Source organism: Podarcis tiliguerta, assembly GCF_965153285.1.
Source record: "Podarcis tiliguerta genome assembly, chromosome: 1".
NCBI lineage: Eukaryota > Metazoa > Chordata > Lepidosauria > Squamata > Lacertidae > Podarcis > Podarcis tiliguerta.
Window position 1 is genome coordinate 52314245 of NC_139534.1, and position 23956 is coordinate 52338200.

General features: G+C 47.3%; 1 protein-coding gene across 2 annotated transcripts in view; it reads right to left on the reverse strand.

Moving 5' to 3' along the window:
- The window catches only part of PTPRN (protein tyrosine phosphatase receptor type N), a 34351-nt gene extending 11151 nt beyond the window's left edge, over positions 1-23200 (reverse strand). The window contains exons 1-16 of one of the 2 annotated variants that reach the window (XM_083431984.1): positions 22920-23200; positions 12919-12969; positions 12110-12223; positions 11081-11186; positions 10012-10195; positions 9243-9441; positions 8730-8846; positions 8222-8259; positions 7475-7800; positions 6503-6589; positions 5607-5686; positions 4984-5048; positions 3427-3639; positions 2990-3205; positions 1802-1949; positions 1111-1184 (exon numbers count right to left, since the gene is read on the reverse strand). In XM_083431984.1, the coding sequence (XP_083288110.1) occupies positions 1111-1184; positions 1802-1949; positions 2990-3205; positions 3427-3639; positions 4984-5048; positions 5607-5686; positions 6503-6589; positions 7475-7800; positions 8222-8259; positions 8730-8846; positions 9243-9441; positions 10012-10195; positions 11081-11186; positions 12110-12223; positions 12919-12969; positions 22920-23028 (2127 nt within the window). In that variant the 5' untranslated portion in view covers positions 23029-23200. Of the gene's footprint in view, positions 1-1110; positions 1185-1801; positions 1950-2989; positions 3206-3426; positions 3640-4983; positions 5049-5606; positions 5687-6502; positions 6590-7474; positions 7801-8221; positions 8260-8729; positions 8847-9125; positions 9442-10011; positions 10196-11080; positions 11187-12109; positions 12224-12918; positions 12970-22919 lie in introns of both variants that reach the window. The other variant, XM_083431983.1, reaches the window with a different exon arrangement.
- Positions 23201-23956: the final 756 nt, after the last annotated feature.

A 23956-nucleotide genomic window follows, 5' to 3' on the forward strand; every position in this document is an offset into this window, starting at 1 on the left:
TGTGCCTGGGTGGGTATGGGGGCAAGGGACAGAAGAGAAAAATTAAACCCAATCTCAACTATATAGGGTTGTACTCAACTAGCTTTTGTTTAGAGCAAACCAGTCAAAATGAAGGAACATTACTAACTTAGGTCCATTCATTCCAATGGATCTACAGTGGTACCTCAGGTTACAGACGCTTCAGGTTACAGACTCCACTAACCCAGAAATAGTACCTCAGGTTAAGAACTTTGCTTCAGGATGAGAACAGAAATTGTGGCGCTGCAGCAGCGGGAGGCCCCATTAGCTAAAGTGGTACCTCAGGTTAAGAACAGTTTCAGATTAAGAACGGACCTTCAGAATGAATTAAGTTCTTAACCTGAGGTACCACTGTACTCTGAGTAAAAGTTAGTTGAATACAATTCATATTGTCCATTCTACTGCACTTAAGTCGTACACATCGCAATTCAAGATAGATTTCCTTTAAGCATCCACGATAGAAGGTTGATTGGCTGAAGGACTTTCTCTAAAGGGGTTACAGTCAGTAGAGCATGAGATCCTTAATTTCATGGTTGGTGGTTGGAGCCCCATGTTGGGCAAAAGTTTCCTGCATTGCAGGGAATTGGGCTAGATGATCCACGTGGTCCCTTCCAACTCTACAGTTCTATGAGTCCCCTATGATACACAGACAGTCTGAAAGGGGAGAGTTTAGGTTAGTGGAAGGGTATTTGCCCAGTTTCAACACTAGGAGGAGCAGGGCTGCATGACAAGAGAGCAAGAAAGTTTACCTGATTCTGGAAGGAAGGTAAGATAGCACTTGGGAAAGCATGCAGCTTTTCCCTCCAGTTTGGCAGCACTGGGAGGGCACATTCAGAAAAACGAGTTTGTTGGACTCAGGGAAGAGCTCGTGGCCAGGGAAGGGTGGGAGGATCTGTGCTTTCATTTATGATGGGTCTGTCGTATTTTAGTGAAGGGACCTGGTGGCTTTGAGGACATCACTTAAAAATGAGCCACAGTTGATAGACTTGACCGAGCAAAAGGCTGCCTCTTACATGAGGGCAGTGTGACAGATTCAGTGGATTCAAGGGGGCAGTTCAGTGGAGAGTGTGAATCTGAGTTTGTGGCACTCACAATAGGGCTGGCATTGATGAAGTCACTGCGGGAAGGATTGCTCTCTGCCTTCAGCTTGATGCGGGCATGATCGTCTGGAAACAGCAAAAAAGTGCAATGAGTCAATGTAACAGGACCCAACTGAGTAGCCAGGGACCCCCGGAGGGTTCTGGGCCTCAGTCCTGGAGTTCACAGACAATATGAGCTATCACTAAGGACAGGTGAATCCTTCCATTCCAGTTTCTCTCAGTTTCTCATTTTTCCATTCTTAAGTTCAGCTCTCCACATTGCCACATCAGTTTGCTTTTACAAAAAAAAAGTCCTTCAAGTCACCAGCATTTTAGTGAAAATTTATCCTAATATACACATTCCCCCTAATACCATTTTAGTATCTTATTTTCAGTAATATATGGATTTCTATGCACACTGGCATATACATTTTTGTGCACATCCCTTGGTGGAAGAACTCCCCTGGAAACTTTGGAGAAGTCCGAATTTCAAAGAATGGCTGTGCTTCCGTTTGCGCATTGTTTTAGAAAGTGCAAACTAGACAAATTTGCTTTGAAATGCAAATTGAAACTGGGAAAAAAGCAAGTCATTGGTCATGCAATCATTCAACAATCCCTACGCAGAAGAGCCTCAGAACTGGCATGCCAGCAGTGGCCCTGGAAACAGGGATACCAGGAAGAAAGCACCGTTCTGTGCTACTCACAGGGCACATAATCAGGGTTGCGGTTTTTCTTGATGTTTGCTTCACGCTGCGCAGCCTCACAGGCATTAGGTTCAGCCTGGTATGCACACAGCGCCTGCCACTCCTTGGCTAACCGGTCACGGTTGCGCAGGTGGTCTTCCATGTATGCCTATGGGTGACAGGGGGAGGGCAGCATCATTACCATCTCTTAAACATGTCCACTTGCACAAGCACATCTGCACATACACTACCCCAGACATGTAATTTTAAACATGCAATTTTATTATGCAGATGTTGTTTGAAACTGCTGGTTTTATTTATATGATGGAAAGAAATTGTTTTTAATGTTCGCTCTTACCAGTGTTCTTCATTTATATTTTTTGTTAATATTTATTTTATTAACTTTTCAAAGTTTGCAAATTCTTTTAAACAACCATCAGAGCAAATCTCTCATTTCCATTGACTTTCTATCCACCTTTCCACGGCAGTTCTTTTCTGACCTTATAAAGCTCCTATATATTACTTATATTTTACCCATTATATATGTTAATTATAAATTATTAAACTACAATTCTCATCTGCTGCTATACTTCAAATCCTTCAAATAAAAAATGGTATTTTATTTTTAATGTTTCTTTATATTTCATATTGTTTTATGTAAACCACTTAAAAGGTTCTTGTTGATTAAGCAGAATATCTGTTCTGCCAAATAAAGAAATAAAAGGTCCAGGGGTAGCCAATATGGTGCTGCCCAGATGTTCTGGACTGCAGCTGTGGCCCTAAACATCTGGACAACACTGTGTTGGCTGCCCCAGAAATAGCCAACCATTAAAAAGGGAGACTGCTGGTATCTATAGGCCAAGATCCATGGGGAGCAAAAGACAGCAGGGGCACTGCTGCGTACTATCTGAAATCAGAAATCTTGTCATTTCATCTACTATCATTTTGCCCACACATAATAATTGTATGTCTAAAGATGGGAACCTGTGTTGCTTCAGATATGGTTGAACTCCACCATCCCTTTGCCTCAGCCAGTATGGCCAGTGGCCGCGGATGATGGGAGTTGGGGTCCAATGTCACTTTTAAGACCACAGGTTCCCCACCACTAGTCCATAGCACCTCTGGTTGTTGCAAAGTATCTGGCAACTTTGCACCTCAACAAAGCCTGTACCTCCACACAGAAACACACACGGTGCAAACACGCCTCACCAGAATCATGTGCCCAGTAGAGATGTCCATGTTGGATTGCACAGGCTCCTCGCACCAGGATGGTGTGCTGCTATGGGAGCTGGGGCTGGCCTGGGGCGCATCGCTGAACTGTGAGGAGACACTGCTGACGCGGGAATTCTCCGCCGGAGCGGAGGGCGAGGGAGCTTCGGCACGGCCAAACAGTGATTTGGCAGCCATGTGCTGCCGACACAACTCCTGTGGGAAAGACACAGCTGCAGCAGCTAATGTACTAAAGATCTGCCACAGGCAGGGCGAAGGTCAGGTGGGAGCTTGCCGGAACGTCAGAGGCAACAAAGCAGTGTCCTTGCACACAAAGCCCCTCTTCCAGGACAGAAGCTTTGTGGCTCCTCCCAAACTTTGGGGAAACAGCCCCAATTTGCAGCTCTTTGCAAAGGGCAAAATGGGCCGCACCGTACCTGGTATTCAAAGGTGCTGTCAGCCGCTCCCTCAGGCCCCAGCCCTGCCAACCGCTCCTTCTCTCGTTGCTTGGCATGCTGGCGCAGACAGAAGACCACCGCGGCGGCTATCACAATGCCAGCCACGCAGGCCAGCAGGACAAAGGTGAGCAGCACCGAGCGGAAGGTGTCGCCAAAGTGTGTGGGGTGCGGGTAGGTCGCAGCCTCGTTGCGCTGTGGGGAAGAAGACGGGAGTCAGGAGCAGCACAGTGGGATAGGAAGGGGCTCATGGGACATGCAAAGGCAGAAGAGGAAGTCAAAATTGGCACATGTGGCAGTCGGTGGCTGCTGGCACTCCCACGATCTTTGTATCATGGAAACCAACCAGGATTTCCTCTGGCTTCTTGCAGAAAAAAGTTCTCATTTCCTCGATCAACTGTGAAAACCCCAGCAGTCCATGGGAGTCCCTGCCAAACTCTTCTTCCCTACATTACGTAACCTGCAGCCAGTACGTTTCCTCCCACTCTGAACCTGCATGCTGGAAGCACCACCACGCGTGATGCAATCCCTCGGTTGGTCTCTTGCTGCCAGGGCACTGCAGGGCTGGGGAGCTCCAGGAGCTGTTGGACTACAACTCCCAGCATCCCTGATTACTGGCCACACTGGCTGATGCAAGCTGCGGTCCAATAGCACCTGGAGGGCCCCTGCCCCACTCAGTTTCAAATTTGACTTAGGCGATGCTGGGCTGGTGATCCAGGATTCTCCAAGTCCCACTTTTTGACTAATCCCTGGCTGTATTCAGGTACTCGGCCTGCTCACGTGTAGATAAACATGCAAGGAAGAGCAGGGCCATGCAGCTAAGCTCCACCCCATCATCTCTACACAGTTTAGAGCCTTCCATGAGTTTTGGAGGTAAATGTCAGAAGCAAGGAGCCTCTTCCACTCATACAGGCCTCCTGTAAGGATTTAAAGCCAAGCACAACCAGGGATTCAAATTGCACTGGGTGCTTCCACCAAGCTGGGGGCAGATCTCTGCTTTAGAGCTGTGAAGGGCTCTGAACTGTGTCGAGGTGGGTGTGCTTCAGGGGGCAGGTCTGAGCAGCACAACCAACCCTGCTTCTCCGTTATGTTGCTTAAACTCTTAAATAGGGCTATGGTCAAAACCCAAAAGGTAAAAGTAAAGGTACCCCTGCCCGTACGGGCCAGTCTTGACAGACTCTAGGGTTGTGCGCCCATCTCACTCAAGAGGCCGGGGGCCAGCACTGTCTGGAGAACACTTCCGGGTCACGTGGCCAGCGTGACATCGCTGCTCTGGCGAGCCAGAGCCGCACACGGAAACACCGTTTACCTTCCCGCTAGTAAGCGGTCCCTATTTATCTACTTGCACCCGGGAGTGCTTTCGAACTGCTAGGTTGGCAGGCGCTGGGACCGAACAACGGGAGCGCACCCCGCCGCGGGGATTCGAACCACCAACCTTTCGATCGGCAAGCCCTAGGCGCTGAGGCTTTTACCCACAGCGCCATCCACATCCCTCAAAGACCACTGCAAATCCCAAGGCCTATGACCCCCCAGCTTTACCTGCCCAACACCTGTCTGTAGGATCTTCACTCCCACCTCCGTCTCCAGCTGGGGCTTCACCAGTGCTAGATGGGAAAAGGGGACAAAAAAGGAGGGACAGCTGGCAAAAGGGCAAAGGCATGCGGACAGGCAGTTTCTGGGGGAGTGAAGGCATTTGAGTGGCCCAGGGAGTGGTGTGTTAATTGCTATCTCTGGATCACTGCCATATTGCATGATAGCCTTCCTTACTTTGTTTACTAAAGGCAGCTGCCTTCACTGATGTTTGCCTATTGCATCTGAAGGAAGAAATGGATACTCTGCACATGGACATTAACTGGGCAGATGGACAGCAGGATAAAGGGTGGCCAAGCATCAAGTCAGGAGGGAGTACAATGTTGTAGGGCAGGAGGGGGAAGCTGTACTCCTCCCAGCCTTGCTGGTCTACCTCCTCCTTGATTATTGATAATGGTGGCTGGAGCTAATGGGATTTGGAGTCCAGCAACATCTGGAGTATTCTCCAGCCCTCCTGTCCCATATCTAATTGAGAAGAACCACTAGAGTCCTTCTAGATCCAGGATGGCGAAATGAGTCTGTAACCAGATGCATTCACATGTGTTGCAACTATTGTTTCAGAGTCAACTTACCAGCCCTGTTGGCCACATCACCCAGAGACAGGTTTTGGTGGTTTTGACGGATGCGGAAGGTGAGAGCTGGGCCCACAACACTGCAAGGCGAGAGGTTTGAGGTTACAAGGTGTCCCGATTCCATCGTAGCACAATATACACCCACAAAGCAGGTTGCCTCTGCTGCTTTGTGTATCACCATGTTCAACAATATCCAGTGCTATTTTTCTAGAAAAAAAGGTGCCAGGACTCAAACTTGTTCTCTTATATTAGCAATGGCACCCACCTGAGGTGCCAGAACTGAGTTTCAGTGATTTCTGGCTTTAAAAAAAGAAAAAAAAAAGCCCTGGCAATATCTAACCCTCTAATCTCGAGACACCTCCTTAATTTACCAATTAGCAGCTTGGAGTCAAGCACAGTAAAGGCCACCTGTGTTTTGCCTCAGGCCAAGAAGCGATATCACAATCATAATGTTGGGTATGCAGAAGGGTTGAGGCCTAGTACCAATTTCAATGCAAGCATGCAACAATATGAGAAAGGAAAGAGAGACTGTGGCCACAATGTCCTCCAGTTCCTTGCCCATTTTAAATAAAAGTTGCTTCTTCGGGATAAGCCAGCTGATGCAACAACTTCCAATGCCACTTCAGGTAACCGTATTTATATAAATAGGCAAGCGACTTGTGACCATCCAGCAATGGGAACCTGCCAGGACAGGATACATTAGCTACTTGTAAAGGATTGTGGAGATCCCAAAAGACCCCTCAGTCTTGGGAAAGGCATCTTCCTCAGGATATGCTTCCAGAACCCTCTCCAGCCTGCCTCACCAGGCTCCTCCCCTTCCTGAGGCGCCAGAGGCAACAACACACCCCAGTTCCTTATGGATCCCCACCTCTCAGTTAAGTCCCAGCAGCACTTGCCTGATGTTGATGAAACTGGCAGTGGACAAGTGCACGTGCTCAGCCAGGATCTCCAGGAGCCGGATGCCTGCAGCAAGACCCAGTGGCCTGCAGGTGGTGGAGACAGAGGAGAGGCCAGGAGCCAATGGGGAAAGCATGCATGGGAGAAACATTGGGAGGCAGAAAGCGGGAGGGCAACACTTTCCTTGTACTGGTATACAACGAGCGGATGCAAACAACCTCCTGCCATCCACTCTAAGGAAACACCTAAGCAATGCAGCCCATGAGAGCTGTCAAGACAGCCCAACAATCTGAACAAGATGGCAAATATGTGTTGGGATTAAAATCCAGCTTTGCCCAAGTGCAACAGCAAGAAGTCATAGGATTCGAGGGACCAGGTGTTGAGAGAAGAACATGCCTTGTTCTCCGTCACTGAAACCTCATTTCCCACACACCTGAGGCCCTTCTTCATGTGCCCCCTCCTCCACAAGATGTCCAGAGGGTGGCAACACAAGAATGGGCCTTTTCTGCTGTGGCTCCCCACTTGTGGAATGCTCTCCCCAGGGAGGCTAGCCTAGCGCCTTCATTACATATCTTCAGGTGCCATATGAAAACATTTCTCTATAACTAGGCCTTTGGCTGATTAAGCATTCTATGGCTTTTTAAATGTGCTTATGGGAGCAGGGGTTTTTTTAAATGTATTTTGTGTTATCATTTTGTGCTTTTAAGTTGTGAACTGCCCTGTAATCTTCAGCTGAAGAGCGGAATACAAATTAATAATAAATAAATAACAAAAATAAATAAATAAATAAAATATATTATTAATAGTGTGAGTCTTGATCTCGTGCCTGTGTTAGACAAGCACATGCATTTTTACCTCTCAAATAGCACCCTATCTCCCAAATGTTAGAGAGCACACACCTCGCCCCCACTGGCCTAACTCCTATTTCCTTGGCCTTTCCCCTTCCCCCCATGTCCCGCCCCTTCTCTCACTTTTGGTCAGTGACAATGTAGCCGTATTCCTCAGCAGCCAGCGCTGTCTCTTGCCGGTCCTCATCCTTGCCAGGTCCCCCTACTGATGTGTGGCTCTTCTTCACCACTGCCACCTGCCTCTTGAGGCCAGCTGCTTCCCCCTCACCAGCACGGAGGGGCTCGGGTTGTTCTGGGGAAGCTGTCGTCATGGTTATTTTGGCCTTAGTTGGGCTAAGCGTCGCCCTCTGTGCCTGCACCTGCCCCTCTGTGGGCACAGCACTGACATAGCTCTCTTGAGAGGGGGGTGGCTCCAGCTCCTCCCCATGTTGCATTTCAGCTTCTGTCACCTGAGGAGAAAGAGGCACATCACTCACCAGCACCTCAACACTTCCAATCTGCAACCACCAGCGGTTGGGTGATCGCTCCTGCCCTCTATTCCAACCAAAGCCCCTGAGTCGTTAACTGTGCCTGTTCATTATCAGCCTCAGGCTGGCCAGCTCTGCCTTCAGGTCTCAGGGGCACACACCCAATCTTCTCCACAGGCTGTCCACCTAGAAACTAGCTGTGGAGGATTGTAGTATAGTGACTGGAACAGGTTAGGCACAGGCCAAGTCTACTCCTCAGGGCAAGACGGTGGTTCATCAACTCAGGCTTCCCATACTGTTTGCCCCCTGTAAACTGTGTGAAAGCCAATTCCAACAATCTTAAGAGGGCCTTAGGAACTCTGGGCTGGAGACTGCCCCTTGCCTCTAGAAGGAGCTGCCTTACCCGTTTAGATTCTGGAGTGTCTGGTCCAAGCCTACCAGCTGGGAAGAGAATTAGAAGAGTATTTAGTTTCTAAGGTATGAGATCTTAAATCCTCAAACCAACCTGGAAATCAAACTACCCACTTTGGAACCTCTGCCCAATGTTCCCAGATGTGCAGGAGGGGGCACGGTTGGCGTTTTGATTACATAGCAGTAAAGGTATTCTATACAGCAAGTACATGCTCTCTTTCATTACTACTTCATGGGCTCCACAGCTAAGCACCAACACAGAAAAACAGGTTCTGGATAGAGCTCCAACTCAGATTTATCCCCAGATTGTGAGGAGCAGGGCTGGATCAGCACAGTAATAGCACAGCTCAGCCCTTGTCAATGCAGAAATAGTCCGGATATTGTTCCATGTTATCCCCAGACACACACAACCCTCTCTCCATCTCCTCTCCTTCATCCATAGACATCACAGCTGCCTCTTCTCCCAGATCCTCTTACATATACCATCTTGCCGATCTTACCTGGACTCCGGAGGAGCCGGAGAAGACCAGCAAGGGAGCTGAGATGCTGGGGAGTGAGATCCTGGGGCCTGATGCCATAGCTGGCAAGCACTGCTGCCAGCCTCTCTAGTGCTCTATCTGTGGAAGGGAAATTGGGGAAAGAGGAAGGTGTTGCAACAGCAGCCCCACCAGCACCAAGGCTTCTCGCTTGAGATAACAAGTTACAACAGGGGTGGGGATCCTGCGGCCTCCATAGGCCATTGTACTACAACTCCCATTAATCTTGACCGTTGGCCAAGACTGACTGGAGCAGATGGGAGGAGTCCAACAGCATCCACAAGAGCACAGATTCCTCACCCCTGAGCTACAAAGTGCTTGAGGAACCCCTCAGTGAAACACAGGTAGGAACAGTCTCACCTGGCTCTGCCAGGAGTGCCCGGGGCTCCCCTCTGTATTCAGAGTTGTCGCCATAGTCCGGAAAGGGGCCATCCATCCTGGAATCGTGCTTCTGCTGCGCCATAGTTCTCGATTTACCTGTCTGCTCCTGCGTTAGGTAAAGTGCTCCCAGGTCCTGGAAAAGTTGACCTCCATCCAGCCCCTGCTGCCCCCTATAGGAGGGAGCAGTGCTGGCACCAAACAGGGCCTTAGAAGCAGCAGCTCGGTCCAGCAGAACAGGGTGCTCAGCGCTGTGAGCATTGGGGTTGTCCTGGAAGGTACCATCTGGGTAGCTGAACTGAACACAGGGAAACAGAAGTGTTCGCAGAAGAGTTTGTTCTAACATGCAGCTAGACCCATTTTGTGCAATGTAAAAAAACAAAAGTACAGTGCGAAATAAGCTTTTGTGCAGTTAAGCATATGGGGTTTAATAAGGAGTTGGTGGGTTTCTAAAAAAGAAATAGATGAGAAAAGGAACTTTTAGGTTGAAAGGATATAGTAAAAAATTAGCAACTGAAGTGACTGATTGGAACATATGGGTTAAAATAAAACCCCAAAGCATCCCACCCCCTCTAAATATCCTTCATCCTAGCCGGCAAGAAACTTTTTCCAAAGGCAAAGTGGTGCAGTTTAGAATTCAGTGGCCTGCAGTCCAAAATCTATCGTCAGCAGTTACACTTCTGCTCAGGCTTTGAAGTGACTCCTTCCTACTCAACGCTTCAGTAAAACTTAGGCCTCCTAAGCACATTCAGTTCTCTCCATTTGAACAGGCCACTTTGCAAATCACAGGACAGGCCCTTGACTCTCCTTCTAACTCTTCGTGCAGACTCCTTGCCCTTACTCTGTATGCACCACTGCTGAGACACACCTGGTGATGTGGATATGAAGATAAGAAGGGCTCCTTGTAGCCTAGCTCAGGCTGAGAAGCCAACAGCAGCTCCAGGTACCGCTGCAGGAGGACTGGAGGGAGAGGAGGCTGATGAGCTGTCTGGAGGGAGGCAGGCTCTGGTGGCAAAGAGGATTTCCTTGGAGACAGGTGACTAGGCGGGAACCTGAAAAGAGAACAGTCATGGGCAATATATTATGCTATCAATATGCAGCTTGGCATCTAGAAGCTCACATTTCCCGGTCCAACAAGATGTTTTTTTTGCATGCTACAATATTATCAGTGGCAGCACCTCTAACTCTCTGTAGGGAAGTTCTCCCATCCTGATACAGTTAAGTGTTCTTGCATCGATGGCCACTGCTTGGACATCTTGTGGACACCATCAGGGGGAGTTTCCAAACCTCATAGTGGGCTGTCTCTGTTTATTTTTAAGTCCTGACATTTCCAGTTCTCTTCCTGGCACTTTTTGAGTTTGTCTCCACAATGATTTGCTGCCTTATTTCTTGGGCTCTCAAGAGTCTTTGCCTTCAAAACAGTTGTGTACAGAAAGGGGGGGGGGGGGAAGCACCACAAAGAAGCAAGAGAAAGAGATTTTATAGACGTGGAGAGAATAAAACGTTGACCTAAGATTTGTTCAAAGGTGGTTCTTACGTTGAGAGTTTAAGAACAAGACATTTCTAAATGTCTTGCAAGCTTTACAAGCTCCCGGAAGAGGAGTGTTCTGCTCTGAAATTAGTGTTGTACTGGTGAGCACTGGAGTCGGATCTCAAACCACCTACAACAGCTTCCTTTCCCTTGAATGTGGATAAGTAGATCTTGGCTGAGAGAAGCACAGCCTTCTCTGTGCTTGTTTTTGTGTTTGAGTTGTCCCTTCTTAAAAATTGTCATTCTGAGAGACAGACAGATGACTATCAGCTAGGAGACAAGGGAGTTCCCCTTTATTCTCCAAGAGACATTTCCCCCTCTCAGTTGTGATAAGCAGATATTGGATGAAAATTAATGGCAGCAACTCAAGTAAAAGCTCACATTCCAAATGAACTGTTCCCCTTACCTGTTCTCAGCTACAGACTCCCAAGGAGGTGGAAGGTGAAGTCTGGGGATGCGTTCCATCTCCCGGGAGATCACGTGTTGGGTAAGGTCATCCTGCCATGATAAACCTGCCATGAAGATGGAGAGCTAAGTCAAAGCATGGCCACAACAGCCAAGTATTGAATCCAGCGCTGAAACTATGAATATCATCCAATCCTTGGGAAGCAGCTGTAGTCCAAAGAATGACCAACTGCAGAAACTAAGACTAAAGATTTTAGCACGGCATCCCCAAAATATAGAGACAGGTATTTGCCAGAGACAAATAGTAAAATACAGGGCCCCATCCATTTTATTGCGAATTGTATTGTGGCTGTTTGCACCTGCAAAAGTTTTGGGGAAGATACACTGCTTTGTTTCTAAGTCCCACAACTTCCTGCTGAAATGCTGCACCTATTTATACCATAAATGTTCCCGTTTACTTTTTGTCCTGCTTTTGTTGTGCAATAATGCAGCAATCTTGGGGAAGCATCGCAGAACAACTAATAAAGTGGACTGAGGCGTGGTTGGTCCAGTATAAGTCCACTTCTAATGCACTATTATTGCCACAATATGTTGCAAAATACACACCCCAAAAACAACAACAACATCCAGCTTGGAGGAACCCATAGTCTGAGCATATGTTAGAGGTGCCTAATAATAGTATGCATTTATAGCATGATGTCATAGCTCAGTGCTAAAGCATCTACTTTGCATGCAGAAGATCTCAAGTTCAATGCCCAGCATTTCCAGGTGGGGCTGGGAGAGAATTTCATCTGAAACCCCGAGAGCTGCTGCCACTGCCAGTCAGTTCACACAATATTGCACTAAATGGACCAATGGTCTCACTTGGTAGAAGGTTCTGTGGTACTGGGGGGTTGGACAGACACCCAAGTAATGTTGCCAAGACGGGGCATACAGTGCTCTTAATTCCCTCTCCTGGTTTGTGCAGAGCTGGCTCATTTCCCTCATCTTACGTTAATTCTCCTCCTCCTCCTCAAGCACAGACACTTACCTTGTGCCATGAGATGCCGCAGCACATCCTGCAAACGCTGGAGCACAGAGGCTGTAACCTGGAAATACGGCTTATCTCGAAGGGAACCTTCCTGGCACTGACCAAACAATCCATCTGCAAAGATAACATGACTATGAGACAGTGGTCATGCAACTCAGGGTGGAAAGATCGGTGAAAGGAGGGGGAAGAGAGAAGTAGGGTCAGAGAATAACACACAGCTAGGCAGATGAGATGGTGGTTAGCAGGCTGCTGCACAGCTTATGGGGAGCTTCAATATAGGGTGTGAATACAATATGTTTCCATTGAATTTCACGAAAGTCCATCCTAAGATAATTAGATATGCAAAAGCTTGAAGCTGAAATACACTTTCCTGGAAGTAAGCCTCCTTGAATTCAGTGGGATTTAGCCCAAGGCAAACCTGGATAGGATTGCACTAAGAGACAGGGAAAGTGAAATAATTTTGTCTTGTGAGGGTAAGTGTGCAGTCACGCTTTCTACCGTTAAATGCCCAAATGGACCAATATCACAACAAGGCTGTAATTCATATGAGAAGCATCGAGGAGCATCTCAAGGAAACATGCCAACATGGAAAAGAGGCAAGCACTTGTCCCATTCTTGGGGCAGAAAGGCTTCCAGATCAGAGCCTGATGCACATGTGGTCCTCCCCCCCCCCCCCACTTCATAACGAATGCAGAAAGTATATTTTAACACAGCAGGGGAAATAAGTGTACATCACTCTGCAGCAACAGGTGCTTTGCCTCCCTATGGACTTAATGCCCTTAATTCCAATCCATCCCAAGCTTATTTACCTTGCACACAGACTTCCTGTTGGGAGCAGAGTCTCCTGTCAAATAGGCAGCCTGGAAAGAGAGTGACAGAGACACACCAGAGTTTTCCAGAGAGACAGTATTATAATTCATAAAAGAGATGCTCCAGCTTGACTGCTTTGCAGGGGTTCAAATCTACTTGGCTACAGCAAACAGTATGTATTTCAAGACCTAAATCATATTACAATGTTTCAAATGAATAGAACTCATTTCTTTCTACCTTCAGGATGTCCTTATGTACATATGATCTTGTTGGACTCAACTGCCACAGTGCAGTCACTGATGCATGAGTCGTATCCACAAAGAGCAGTGTGCTCCGTATTGTGGGCCCAATTTTATGGAATGCCCTTCCAGTAGAGGTCAGACAGGCCTCCTCCCTGTTGGACTTCCAGCACCTACTGATGACTTTTAAAATTATTATTCCAGCAAGCACTTAAACTTTTAATAAGTGTTTACTTTTTTATACAAGGTATTTCTTTTACCCTGCTTAGACATGACTGTTGTCAAGTGGTAAATGAACTGTTTAAACAATAATAACAAGTTAAATAATAATCTAATCACACGGATCTATATCTAACCCAGCAATAACCATCACCTTCAAGGACAATGGACAAGGACATAAGCAATGGTCACCATGATGGAATAAAGAAGCTAGTGATTAGCCTTTTTTTTAAAAAAAAAAAAAAAAGGAGGGGGCAGGGTTGACAGAAAATACAGGAATCCAACCTTTTGATAATGACATTGCCTGGATTCCTTTCTAAACCCTGAGTTAATGAAGGATGCGAAAGCAACTTTTAAACTTGTCAATGGTGCTTTATTGCTGAGCAAAAAGTCAGACTCAAGCGGTCTGCAAGGAGCTAACCATGGTGCTGAAACTTTCCGGCCCAATCTTTGCGACAACTGAGGCAAGGAAATTAAGTCCACTTGAAGAACAGGAACACATTCCCTATTCCCCCAAATATTGGAATGGCTTTGCTACAGGGGGGTAAAGGTGGAGCACCTCTCTCTCTCATTAGCTGGGCCTTATCACGTAAAATAGTAAATAAACAGAGGAAAGGAATCAGGCAAAATATCTGTGCAGCAAAGTTTCAATTTAAAAAAATCTCAATTAAAAATATCTGGGAGAACTGTTTCAGGAATTACCAGATATTGTGTATGGGTGTTAGGATATACCTTTCTGGAGGCAAAACCAACACAAAAAAGGCATTGCTATGTTTTTTCCTTTGTGAAGCTTTCAGTATTTCCTACTCTTCCCCAACCTGCCCCCCCCCCAATGGTGGCACCACTTTCAAACATTTAGAAAATGACATTTAATAGCAAACAAGAGGGAGATGTAGAACGAAGTATATAAACTAAGAACGTTCCCTAAGGGTAGATTCATATTTTATGGAGCAGATGCCTGCCATGTGTGTGTTGGTGTCTTTCAGCAACTACCATGAATCATGAAGAGCAGACCCATCTCTCTAAAGGCACAGGGACACACAGTATGTGCATCAAGGCTTAAATTGGACATTGCTCCCTCCCAGATATCTATCACCTGTGTACACACACACACTTCATTTTATGGCAATCATCAAGGCAAACACTGCTATATAAGCCGTAGACGTGATTGCCGTGTAAAATGTGAAAATCCCCAGAAGCTTCCAGGTGTGGCACTGATTCTCTGGGAGGAGAAAATACTGTTATACAACCTAGCTCACCCATCCAATATGGATACAGATACTGCTAGTCTATATCAATAGCCCTGAGCCTACAATATCTACCCAGCCAAGCTAGGCTTGGTATTGGCAACTGACTGAGAACCTTCCTTCCTGCCCCTTTGTCCAAGTGTTTATTATCCTCCTTTTTGAACCAAAAGGACAGGGCTTTTCCAATTACTGCAGTCACAGTTCTGGAGCTCTCTTCCTTGGAAAGCTCACTTAGCTATTTGCTTTTGGTGACTTGTGAATATATCCTTATTTCAGAAGGCATTGAGGGGTGTTTTTTAAGCATGAACAACTGCTGCTTGCATTTCTGTTATTTTCAGTTTTTGTACTGAAGATCTTACTGCTGTTTTTAGTTAAAGTTTTATTGTTAGTTTTATGTACATGACTCTTCTAAAATTTTAAGAGCTGCCTTCAGTGATTTGTTAAAGCAGAAAGGCATAATAAAAATGTATTTTTAAAATGAATAGAGAAGGTGGCTAACAAGGACAAAATCCAAAGTGGTAATAAATTTTTAAAAACCGCTCAACAATTAAAAGGTCATATACAAAATAATGAAAGAAGTGGCAGAACGAATCATTCCCTGGGAGGCTAGACAGTTATGTTGACCATGTGCCTCACCAAAGACTCCTTAGTAAGGTTAGCAACAGGGAAAACTAAAAAGTGATGTTAATTGCATGAAGGCACCCAATGTGTTTTTGCTATATAAAAAGCAACAGAGAGGGAAATTGAGTGACTGGGGGACAGCGAAGGTGAGGAAACTAGTATGGCTCATAAGTTCCCACTGGCAGCAGTGGATGTTCCCTTGAAATGCAGATAGCAGTTTGAGCAGCATCAAGACCTTGGCAGGGAGATAAGAGAATTAACCCTCCCCAGGCCCTAAATGTTTACCCAGCAGCATAGGCTTCACTCAGCTATTTGTCTAACAAAACCCATGCATATTAACAGCACTCACACAATTAAGGTTGATTCTAATTTGGCCCTAACAAGTTGGGGGCCTGATTCAGAATTCCCTCCCTCCCTGGAACTGTGTGCACCAATTTATAATTTCTTATTGTAAGCATCCTTGTGTGGGCTTGCCCTAAAAGATGGGATACAAACAGCTAAAATAAAACAATTGTCCCAGGGGCCCACCTCACAAGTGGAAAACCCAGGGGTTAACCTAGTCCTATTCTTACTAAAAGCTACCCAGAGCGGTTCGGAAAATGAAGAGCAGTGGGGGGGCACTTACCCCCCCCCCCGAGATCTTCTATCAGGAGATAATCAGAGAGGCTATGAATCACACAAAGAAGTCTCTGGAACTGTGACGGATCGTTTGGCATTCCTGGTGTTCCAATGCATCAGAACTACACAGATTAATGCTACGGGTATCAGGACTGGAGAGAAACCTATGGGGTCATCTGATTCAAAAGCGTGTAATTATAATTTACACAGATGGGGGATGTGGGCATACAATACCCAGCTCTGGCAAATGCTGGGTGCAAGGGACAGCCCATGAAGGCAGGTTGCTAGAAGGTGGTTTCACATCCACAGGGAGAAACGGTCTCAAAAGTAGATAAGTAGTTTGTGTCTCTCTCTCTCTTCTTCATTTATAATGCCATGAAATGTAGAAGAAGGCAGTATAGGCTGCAGAGCACAAAGCACAAAAATAGTAGGTCTCTTTGCCCATCAGCCACATCCACAATGAATATCACAGCTGCCCAGCCAGTGAGTCAGAGCAGGCCGCGGCAACACACTTGCGTTGCACTACCACTGACGTCTTTGTCGGCGTGAGTCAGAGGCCTCCAGAGGAATGGGATTCTGCAGCCAAGCACAGCAAGGATGGCTCTGGCTCTGTCAGCACACCTGTCCTAGGCAAATTCTAGTTACATGTTCAGCAGAGTCCAATATGGACCCTTCAAAATGAGATTTAAGCAAAAATGTCAAAAGATGCTAGTTGGGGATAGGTCTCAATCACTACAGACGGCAGGTGGCAGCTCCTTAGAATCTGTCTACACCACCACCAAGGTGCTAGGCAGCATTGTTCCCCACAAGGGGGAGGAGGAGTACACTCTTGGACGAGGCAGAGCTCCTAATTAGGAAAGGAAGTCCCTTCTACAATCCTCTCTCTGCACATCCTTTCCTATTTATCCCAGTAGAACATTATTTATATTAACCAAGGGAGTCTGCTGCTCCTACGTAGCTAACAGGGCTCAAGATCAGGGGAGTCCCAAAAGACAATGACAGGTTTTCCAAGCCCCTACAATGAAGCAGTTTCCATGTTTCATGGTTTCACCTTAATACCCCTCCTTGGTCCAAGGTACTTCCTTTTCATCTGCTACAGCGCAACCCATTCTTCCTCCTCTCGAGATCCTACACACAAATGACATGCCAGGGGAAATACCAGCATGTTTCTTGGCACCTCCAAATGTCCACAGAGAGTATCTCTGACTGCATGGGGCCATGTTCGGGTCTTCATTCAAGGAGGGCTGTGCATTGCAAACCCCAAATACAACCGGGCCAGGGTGGGGCAGGTTTTCAGCTGGTGGCTCTTCCATCATACCAATATTTTTTGGTTGTTTGTTAACATAACAATTGGCATCTTGGATTAATTTGATAATCCTTGATAATCCTTGATATTTTTGAAAGGAAGAAATGGGCTAATAGCTTTAGGAAATAGTCACTTGTCGTGTTGGTTTTAGAGAAGCTTTTAATATTTAATGCTGTATTGTTTTTAACACTTGACTGGGAGCCACCCAGAGTGGCTAGGGAAACTCAGCCAGATGGGTGCGGTATAAATAATAAATTATTATTAATATTATTATTATTATTTCCAAGAATCAAGAAGGGGAGCCAAAAACTTTCCCCATCTGCGTTGAGATCCCAAGACGGACTGCTTGATCATTCTTCCCCAGTTCTGAAATCCACAGACATAGAGAAGAACCCTCAAAATGGTTGAAGACAAGAAGTTCCATCTGTGTTGTAGCCAGAGTTGGTGTGGTGCAAGCACTGTTGTTTAAAATCCCCCTGGCCTTCCTCAGTGCTTGGAGCCTTCAGGAAGCCACAGACCAAAATATTTATACGTTGCAAGGCTGTTCTCAAGCCATGAACTGCTGCCTCATTCCTGCACTGTAGCCCGAGTATTCCCTATGAATGCGTGCAAGCCAGGATAGCAAAAGGCCTGCAGAAGTCTTTCAGTGGGTCTCCTGGTATCACAAAGCCAGATTTCTCACCTAACCCCACACACTCCAAACAGATTGAGAAGACTTTGAAGTATTTTTAAAGCCCAGCTTTTCCGATTGACAGACATAGATGTGAAAGAGCAACATGATGGGAGATAGGGCACTCCAGAACCTGACTGAAAAACAAGTTTATAACAAAGCCACAATATACAAATTGTGTACACCCAGTATGTATGCCCAACATGCAGAGTTATTTTTAAAATGTGTTTCATTAAACCTTGATATATTTTTAATGCTACATTAAAAATACATTCTCTCTCTCTCATACACACACACATGCATACACAGAGAGATTAATATCACTGCAGATGCTGTACTGGCAATAGGATTTGGCTTCTAGTCAAAATGTGGAAGGCCGTGAGAAACTTGCTGTTTACAAATGCTTGCTGAAGCTGCAATTGCCTTCCCCCTGTAAACAGTACTTGGTGTTCAATTCCTAGCAGCTAATAAAGAACAGGGAAACAATTCTGCCACATTAGGATTCTCAAAGGGCAAGAAATGGGTTTTAGAAAGTGAATGAGGGCGAAATAGGCTCATGTGCAATATTTTGATTTTTGACCAGGGAAGAGTTCTTTGTCTGCTGCAGGGTTTCTTTAGTGTGTAGATGGACACAAAATGTGCAGCTGGAAAGCTAAGGGGGAAAATAGACACACTAGGTGTTATGTGTTATTCAAGCACTTAAATAACAGGCAATGTCAGGGACAGCATGTACACAAACAATATACAGGCAGAATATGCTCAGTTTCCATTTCTGAGCTGCCCAAACCTCATTAAAATACATTCACATTTTGGTCACAACCTCTTGTACTTCAGATCCATTTTCAGGCAGGTAATGTTGCATAAGTTTTCCTTTACCACAGATAGCCAGGTCTTTCTTTTACTTCTGAGCACAATGTTTGCACTCAAAACCAACTCCCCATCAGAACTATGGAGTCTGGTAGAGAGTATGCTGGCAAGGATCAAAGAGACGTTCTTGCAAATTGGTGACCAAACAAATAATTTTACCTTTCCATATTTTGGTCTCACTCTTGTGCAGCCACAGCTCAGTGCCTCTACAGTCCTTTTCTTCCCCTTAGTTACTGCACAATTTTGCAAGTAGGGCGACAGAATGTCAAATCTAACCTGGAAAGCACTGCCTCAAACTCTTTACCATATACGCCAGTGCTGAATGGAGTCTGTGTTACATAAATCAGGTGCTATTCTTTTTCTGAGTGAATGAACAAGGCTGTCTAAGTTTACAAATAACAACTTGCCACTATATTTAGCAAGCTGGTTGTCTATTGACCTGTTACGTGACAAGAAGAACCTTTCCACTTCCCCTCCTCTTCCCTGGATTTCAGATGATGTGCAGAAGTGTGGAACAGTGGCGTAGCGTGGGGGGTGCAGGGGGGGCCGGCCGCACCGGGCGCAACATCTGAAGGTTAGGGTTAGGGGGCGCAAATCCACGGGTTAGGGGGCACAAATTATTTGCCTTGCCCCGAGTGCTGACAACCCACACTACGCCGCTGGTGTGGAAAGATTTTCCTCAACAGTTGGCACAACAATATAGGTGGGTAGCTTGCCATGTGATTACATGAACATCATGGTAGCTAACCACTGGGTAAGTGGTTATCAGTAGCCACCCTTTTTTCTTTATTTCAGGAGTGAAGAATCTGTGGCCTTCCAGCTGTTAGACTCCAACTCCCATTAGTCCCAGCTAGCATGGCCAATGGTCAAGGGTGATGGGAGTTGTAGCCCAACAGCATCCAAAGGGTTATCCCTGCAATATGAGTTGTGCAAATAAGTTCAGAAGAATAGGAAATGCTTCTGCCATCTTCATCTACGGCAATATGAATGCTGACATGTGGATTTTTGGCAAGAAAGAAAGGTACAGATCTACCATACTCTGACACATTGCACTTGGGCAAAAAAAATGAGAGGCACAAATACAAGATGGGTGACACCTGGCTTGAGAGCAGTACATGTGAAAAGGATCTAGGGGTCTTGGTTGACCACAAACTTGACATGAGCCAACAGTGTGACGCGGCAGCTAAAAAAGCCAATGCAATTCTGGGCTGCATCAATAGGAGTATAGCATCTAGATCAAGGGAAGTTATAGTGCCACTGTATTCTGCTCTGGTCAGACCTCACCTGGAGTACTGTGTCCAGTTCTGGGCACCACAGTTCAAGAAGGACACTGACAAACTGGAACGTGTCCAGAGGAGGGCAACCAAAATGGTCAAAGGCCTGGAAACGATGCCTTATGAGGAACGGCTAAGGGAGCTGGGCATGTTTAGCCTGGAGAAGAGGAGGTTAAGGGGGGATATGATAGCCATGTTCAAATATATAAAAGGATGTCACATAGAGGAGGGAGAAAGGTTGTTTTCTGCTGCTCCAGAGAAGCGGACACGGAGCAATGGATCCAAACTACAAGAAAGAAGATTCCACCTAAACATTAGGAAGAACTTCCTGACAGTAAGAGCTGTTCGACAGTGGAATTTGCTGCCAAGGAGTGTGGTGGAGTCTCCTTCTTTGGAGGTCTTTAAGCGGAGGCTTGACAACCATATGTCAGGAGTGCTCTGATGGTGTTTCCTGCTTGGCAGGGGGTTGGACTCGATGGCCCTTGTGGTCTCTTCCAACTCTATGATTCTATGATTCTATGATTGTAGGTTGCCAAAAAGCATCCTATTCATTGACACTGATCTAGACTTCTAACATGTCATAGGAGGTAGAAGGAGTGGGACTTTGGTTGAACAACAAACATCAAGCTCAATATTTTTGCCTTCAAGCCTTCTACGTCTATAAACCCACCAGGCAGAATTTTCTAAATGTGGTGGAAATCTCTTAATTTTACCCCCATATTAACCCATGCTCATTACTGTTCAGCCTAGTCTCAGACAGCTTTACCAGCATCTGCACAGGTCAAGGGAAAGCACAGGTCAAGTTTTAAATACAAAAAGCCAGCAAAGTATCCACACGCAGATTACCAACATGCCCTGGGGCTAGTGATAAGACCTATCCAACCCTTCCCTTAAATGAGCCAGTTCAGCTCTTTGATTTTATACCACCTGGCCACAACTCAAGCTTCCATGCCGCCACAAGTGTCCTTCGTGGTTCCTGTGAATTAAAGGCCCATGGCCCAAGCAATGCACTCATATTCATGGCCATCACTGGGTTCGGTGTGAGGGATTTCTCCCGCCCCCCCCCCCATTCCAGCATTCCCACCTCCCACCACACAGTCTCTAGTGCACCCTCACTGCCAAGCAGGGCAGGAAACTGATCAGCAAAGGAGTCCATCCTCAGCACCTAACCTACATTAGGTGAAAAGCTTCCAGTAATCATTCTACGTCAAAATTCATCAACATGGCAGATCAATTCATTCACTTCCCTCCTTGAACATGGAATAAAGAGTTTGCAGCTCCCTACGTTAACAGTTTCTCCCAAAACTGACAAGCAACAACCTTGCCCTCTTGAATGCCCCCCACCCAAGAAAGGCATCTAATAAAAGACAGCCTGCAAAGGAGGGTGGCCCAAGAGCAAACATCCAAAAGATTCATGAACCTTCCCATTTGTTCAGTGCATGGCTGAGTGGTGGTTCTGGAAGGGGTTGCTGCACATCCAACCTATTCAGCCAAGTGCTACTGAAGCACTGAACCAAGATGAAGATTTGCCCAAGTTTGAGAGCTGCAAGGAAAAAGGAACATTGACCTTCCTGCGCCATTTCCTGATGCAACCTCATTAAAAAGAAAAAGTGACCTATGGATTCATTTTGCAAATAAGGAACTGCCAAGAAGGAAGCCGAAATCAATAACCAGGCCCAGAGAAGGTACCAAGCTAAGCTTATTCCTCTGCACTTTTATAGCACTTGATGGAGAGAGCTCTGCTGTTTCCTAGAAGGAATCCCTCTCAGCATCCCAGCTTTCTTCAGCCAGTGAGAGGAAGGAAGGAAGGAAGGAAGGCAGTTTCTAAAGGGGCACAGTGGATGTTTGCAACAGGCAGCTGGGTCAGGCTGGAAAAGGGGAGGGGGGGTGAAGAGAAAGGCCCAGCGAGAGAGAATGACGTCAGTGACTGAATTGAGGAGGAAAACACGGCGGGGGGGGGGGGGAGAAGAGGTCTACTCTGGAGCTGAACAGAGAAAGGGGAGGCAAAGCCAGCCAAGGCTAACAACGCTGTGACGTGCACATGACAGGCTGCCACGCAAAATGGTGACAATCTCCCTTTGGCGGGGGCTGAAGCCGCACCAGGGAAAAGGAGGAAAACATCCCATGGGAGAGTGGGGTGCGTGTGGGTAGAGAAATACACCGAGAGCTGTGCAAGGAAAAGGGGGCAACCGGGGGCGATGGGGGGAGGGGGAACCAGCACCAACACCCAGCCAGAACCCTAAAGCCCGAGGGAAAATTCTGGAGGATTCAGAGGCGAAGCAAAATAGGGAAAGGGGGTGGGGAGACAGCATGGGGGGGGGGGAGATGCTTCACTCCATGTTTCCAGCGGAACTGATGCAGACATGTTACATGGGCTGTTTAAAGAAAACAACAACAACCAAGGGATCCCCACTTCTCACCGCCTCCCACTGGGAAAGAGCAACCTGCGGGAAGGGTAAGAGCGAAGGGGCCGGCATCTCCCTTCGTTTCCACCACCTTCCCGCCTCTAAGAGCGACCTCCCCTTCCCCAAACCCCCACCATATTTAATAGTCGAAACCCAACCCTCCTCCAAGGATACTTTTCCAATCCTCAGGGCGGAATGAAATACGGATTTATTTGGGGGCGGGGGGAGACCAGGACTAGGGAGCTCCAGCGTGCACGAAAAATAGGAAGCGGAGCTCCAGGCTGCCATATGGAAGCGAAGGGGCTGCCCCAAATCTCTGCCAGCCGGGAAGGAAGGAGCTCCTTGGCTCCTCCAAGACCTCCCCCCCCCCGTTCACCCCGCCCACTCCAGTTCCGAGCATCCCAAGCGAAGAAGCCTTCCCCTTCCCTCTCCGGCGTCCAGAGTCCTACCCTTCTGGCCACCCTCCCTCCTTCCTGCCCGCTTGCATCCTTCTCCTCCTCCTTCTCCTCGCCACCCCCAGGTGATCCATCTCACCGTGCAGCACTTGCAGCGGACGATCCGCGGCAGCGCCGGCCCCGAGGAGCGGCAGCAGCGAGAGGAGGAAGCAGCCGAGCGCCTGGATCAGGCTCCGCCACCGCCCCATGCCGGCCGGTGCCCCCGCGCTCACAGCCCAGGCAGCCGCCGCCTCCACGGCCGCTGCACCATCCTTAACCCGGCAATCAGCGCCCCCTCCAGGCCGAGACAAGGACGCGCACCTCCAACCAGCCAATCTGAATGAGAATGCAAAGCACACTCTGGGGCCCCAGTGACCTATCGCAACGCAGGGAAAGGACACGCCTCCACAGGGAAAGCCAATAATAAAAAAGCCACGGCCACACCCTGCTTGGGAAAAAAAAGTTACGCCTCCCTATTACACGAGAGGCCACGCCCCTCTCGCCTTGTATTATACTCGCCGCATTCTCCAATCCATGTTCCGCCTCCGACCAATCGTACCGACTTCGCCAGGCGAGGCTGGCACACACCCCTCGCTGCTGATCCATTAAGTTACACCAATCGCTCCGTTAGCGGAGGCTGTTGAATTACACCTCCTGCAGGCAGGCGCAGCCACAGTCTAGGGTTTGGCCACATTCCACTGAAATCTCCACACGATCCCCCCAAAGAGCGCAGCAACCAGAAATAGCTGTGTGTGACACGCTCGGTTATAAATCGGCAGTGCCTCTTTTTCTACCTGAATGGGGAAGGGAGGTTAAGCAAACTGAATCCATGGGGGGGGGGGGGTTCCCTATATGTCCTATTTTTCCTATAGGTCCAAAGCTCCCGCTCTTCGTTCAAAAGGAATGATACAGGGGACTCCGCAAGGCAGCATTATGTCATTCCACTCTCACGTGATCCACAGACTTCTGCATATATCCTTGAGGATTCCTGCCAGATGGATTGTGCAGAATCGAACTCTAGATGATTTGCAAGCCAGCAAGGAGGTCTGGCTCCCAACTACTTAATAGCAGCTCAGGGCAATGAGGGTGTGTGTGTGTGTGTGTGAGAGAGAGAGAGAGAGAGAGAGACAGAGAGAG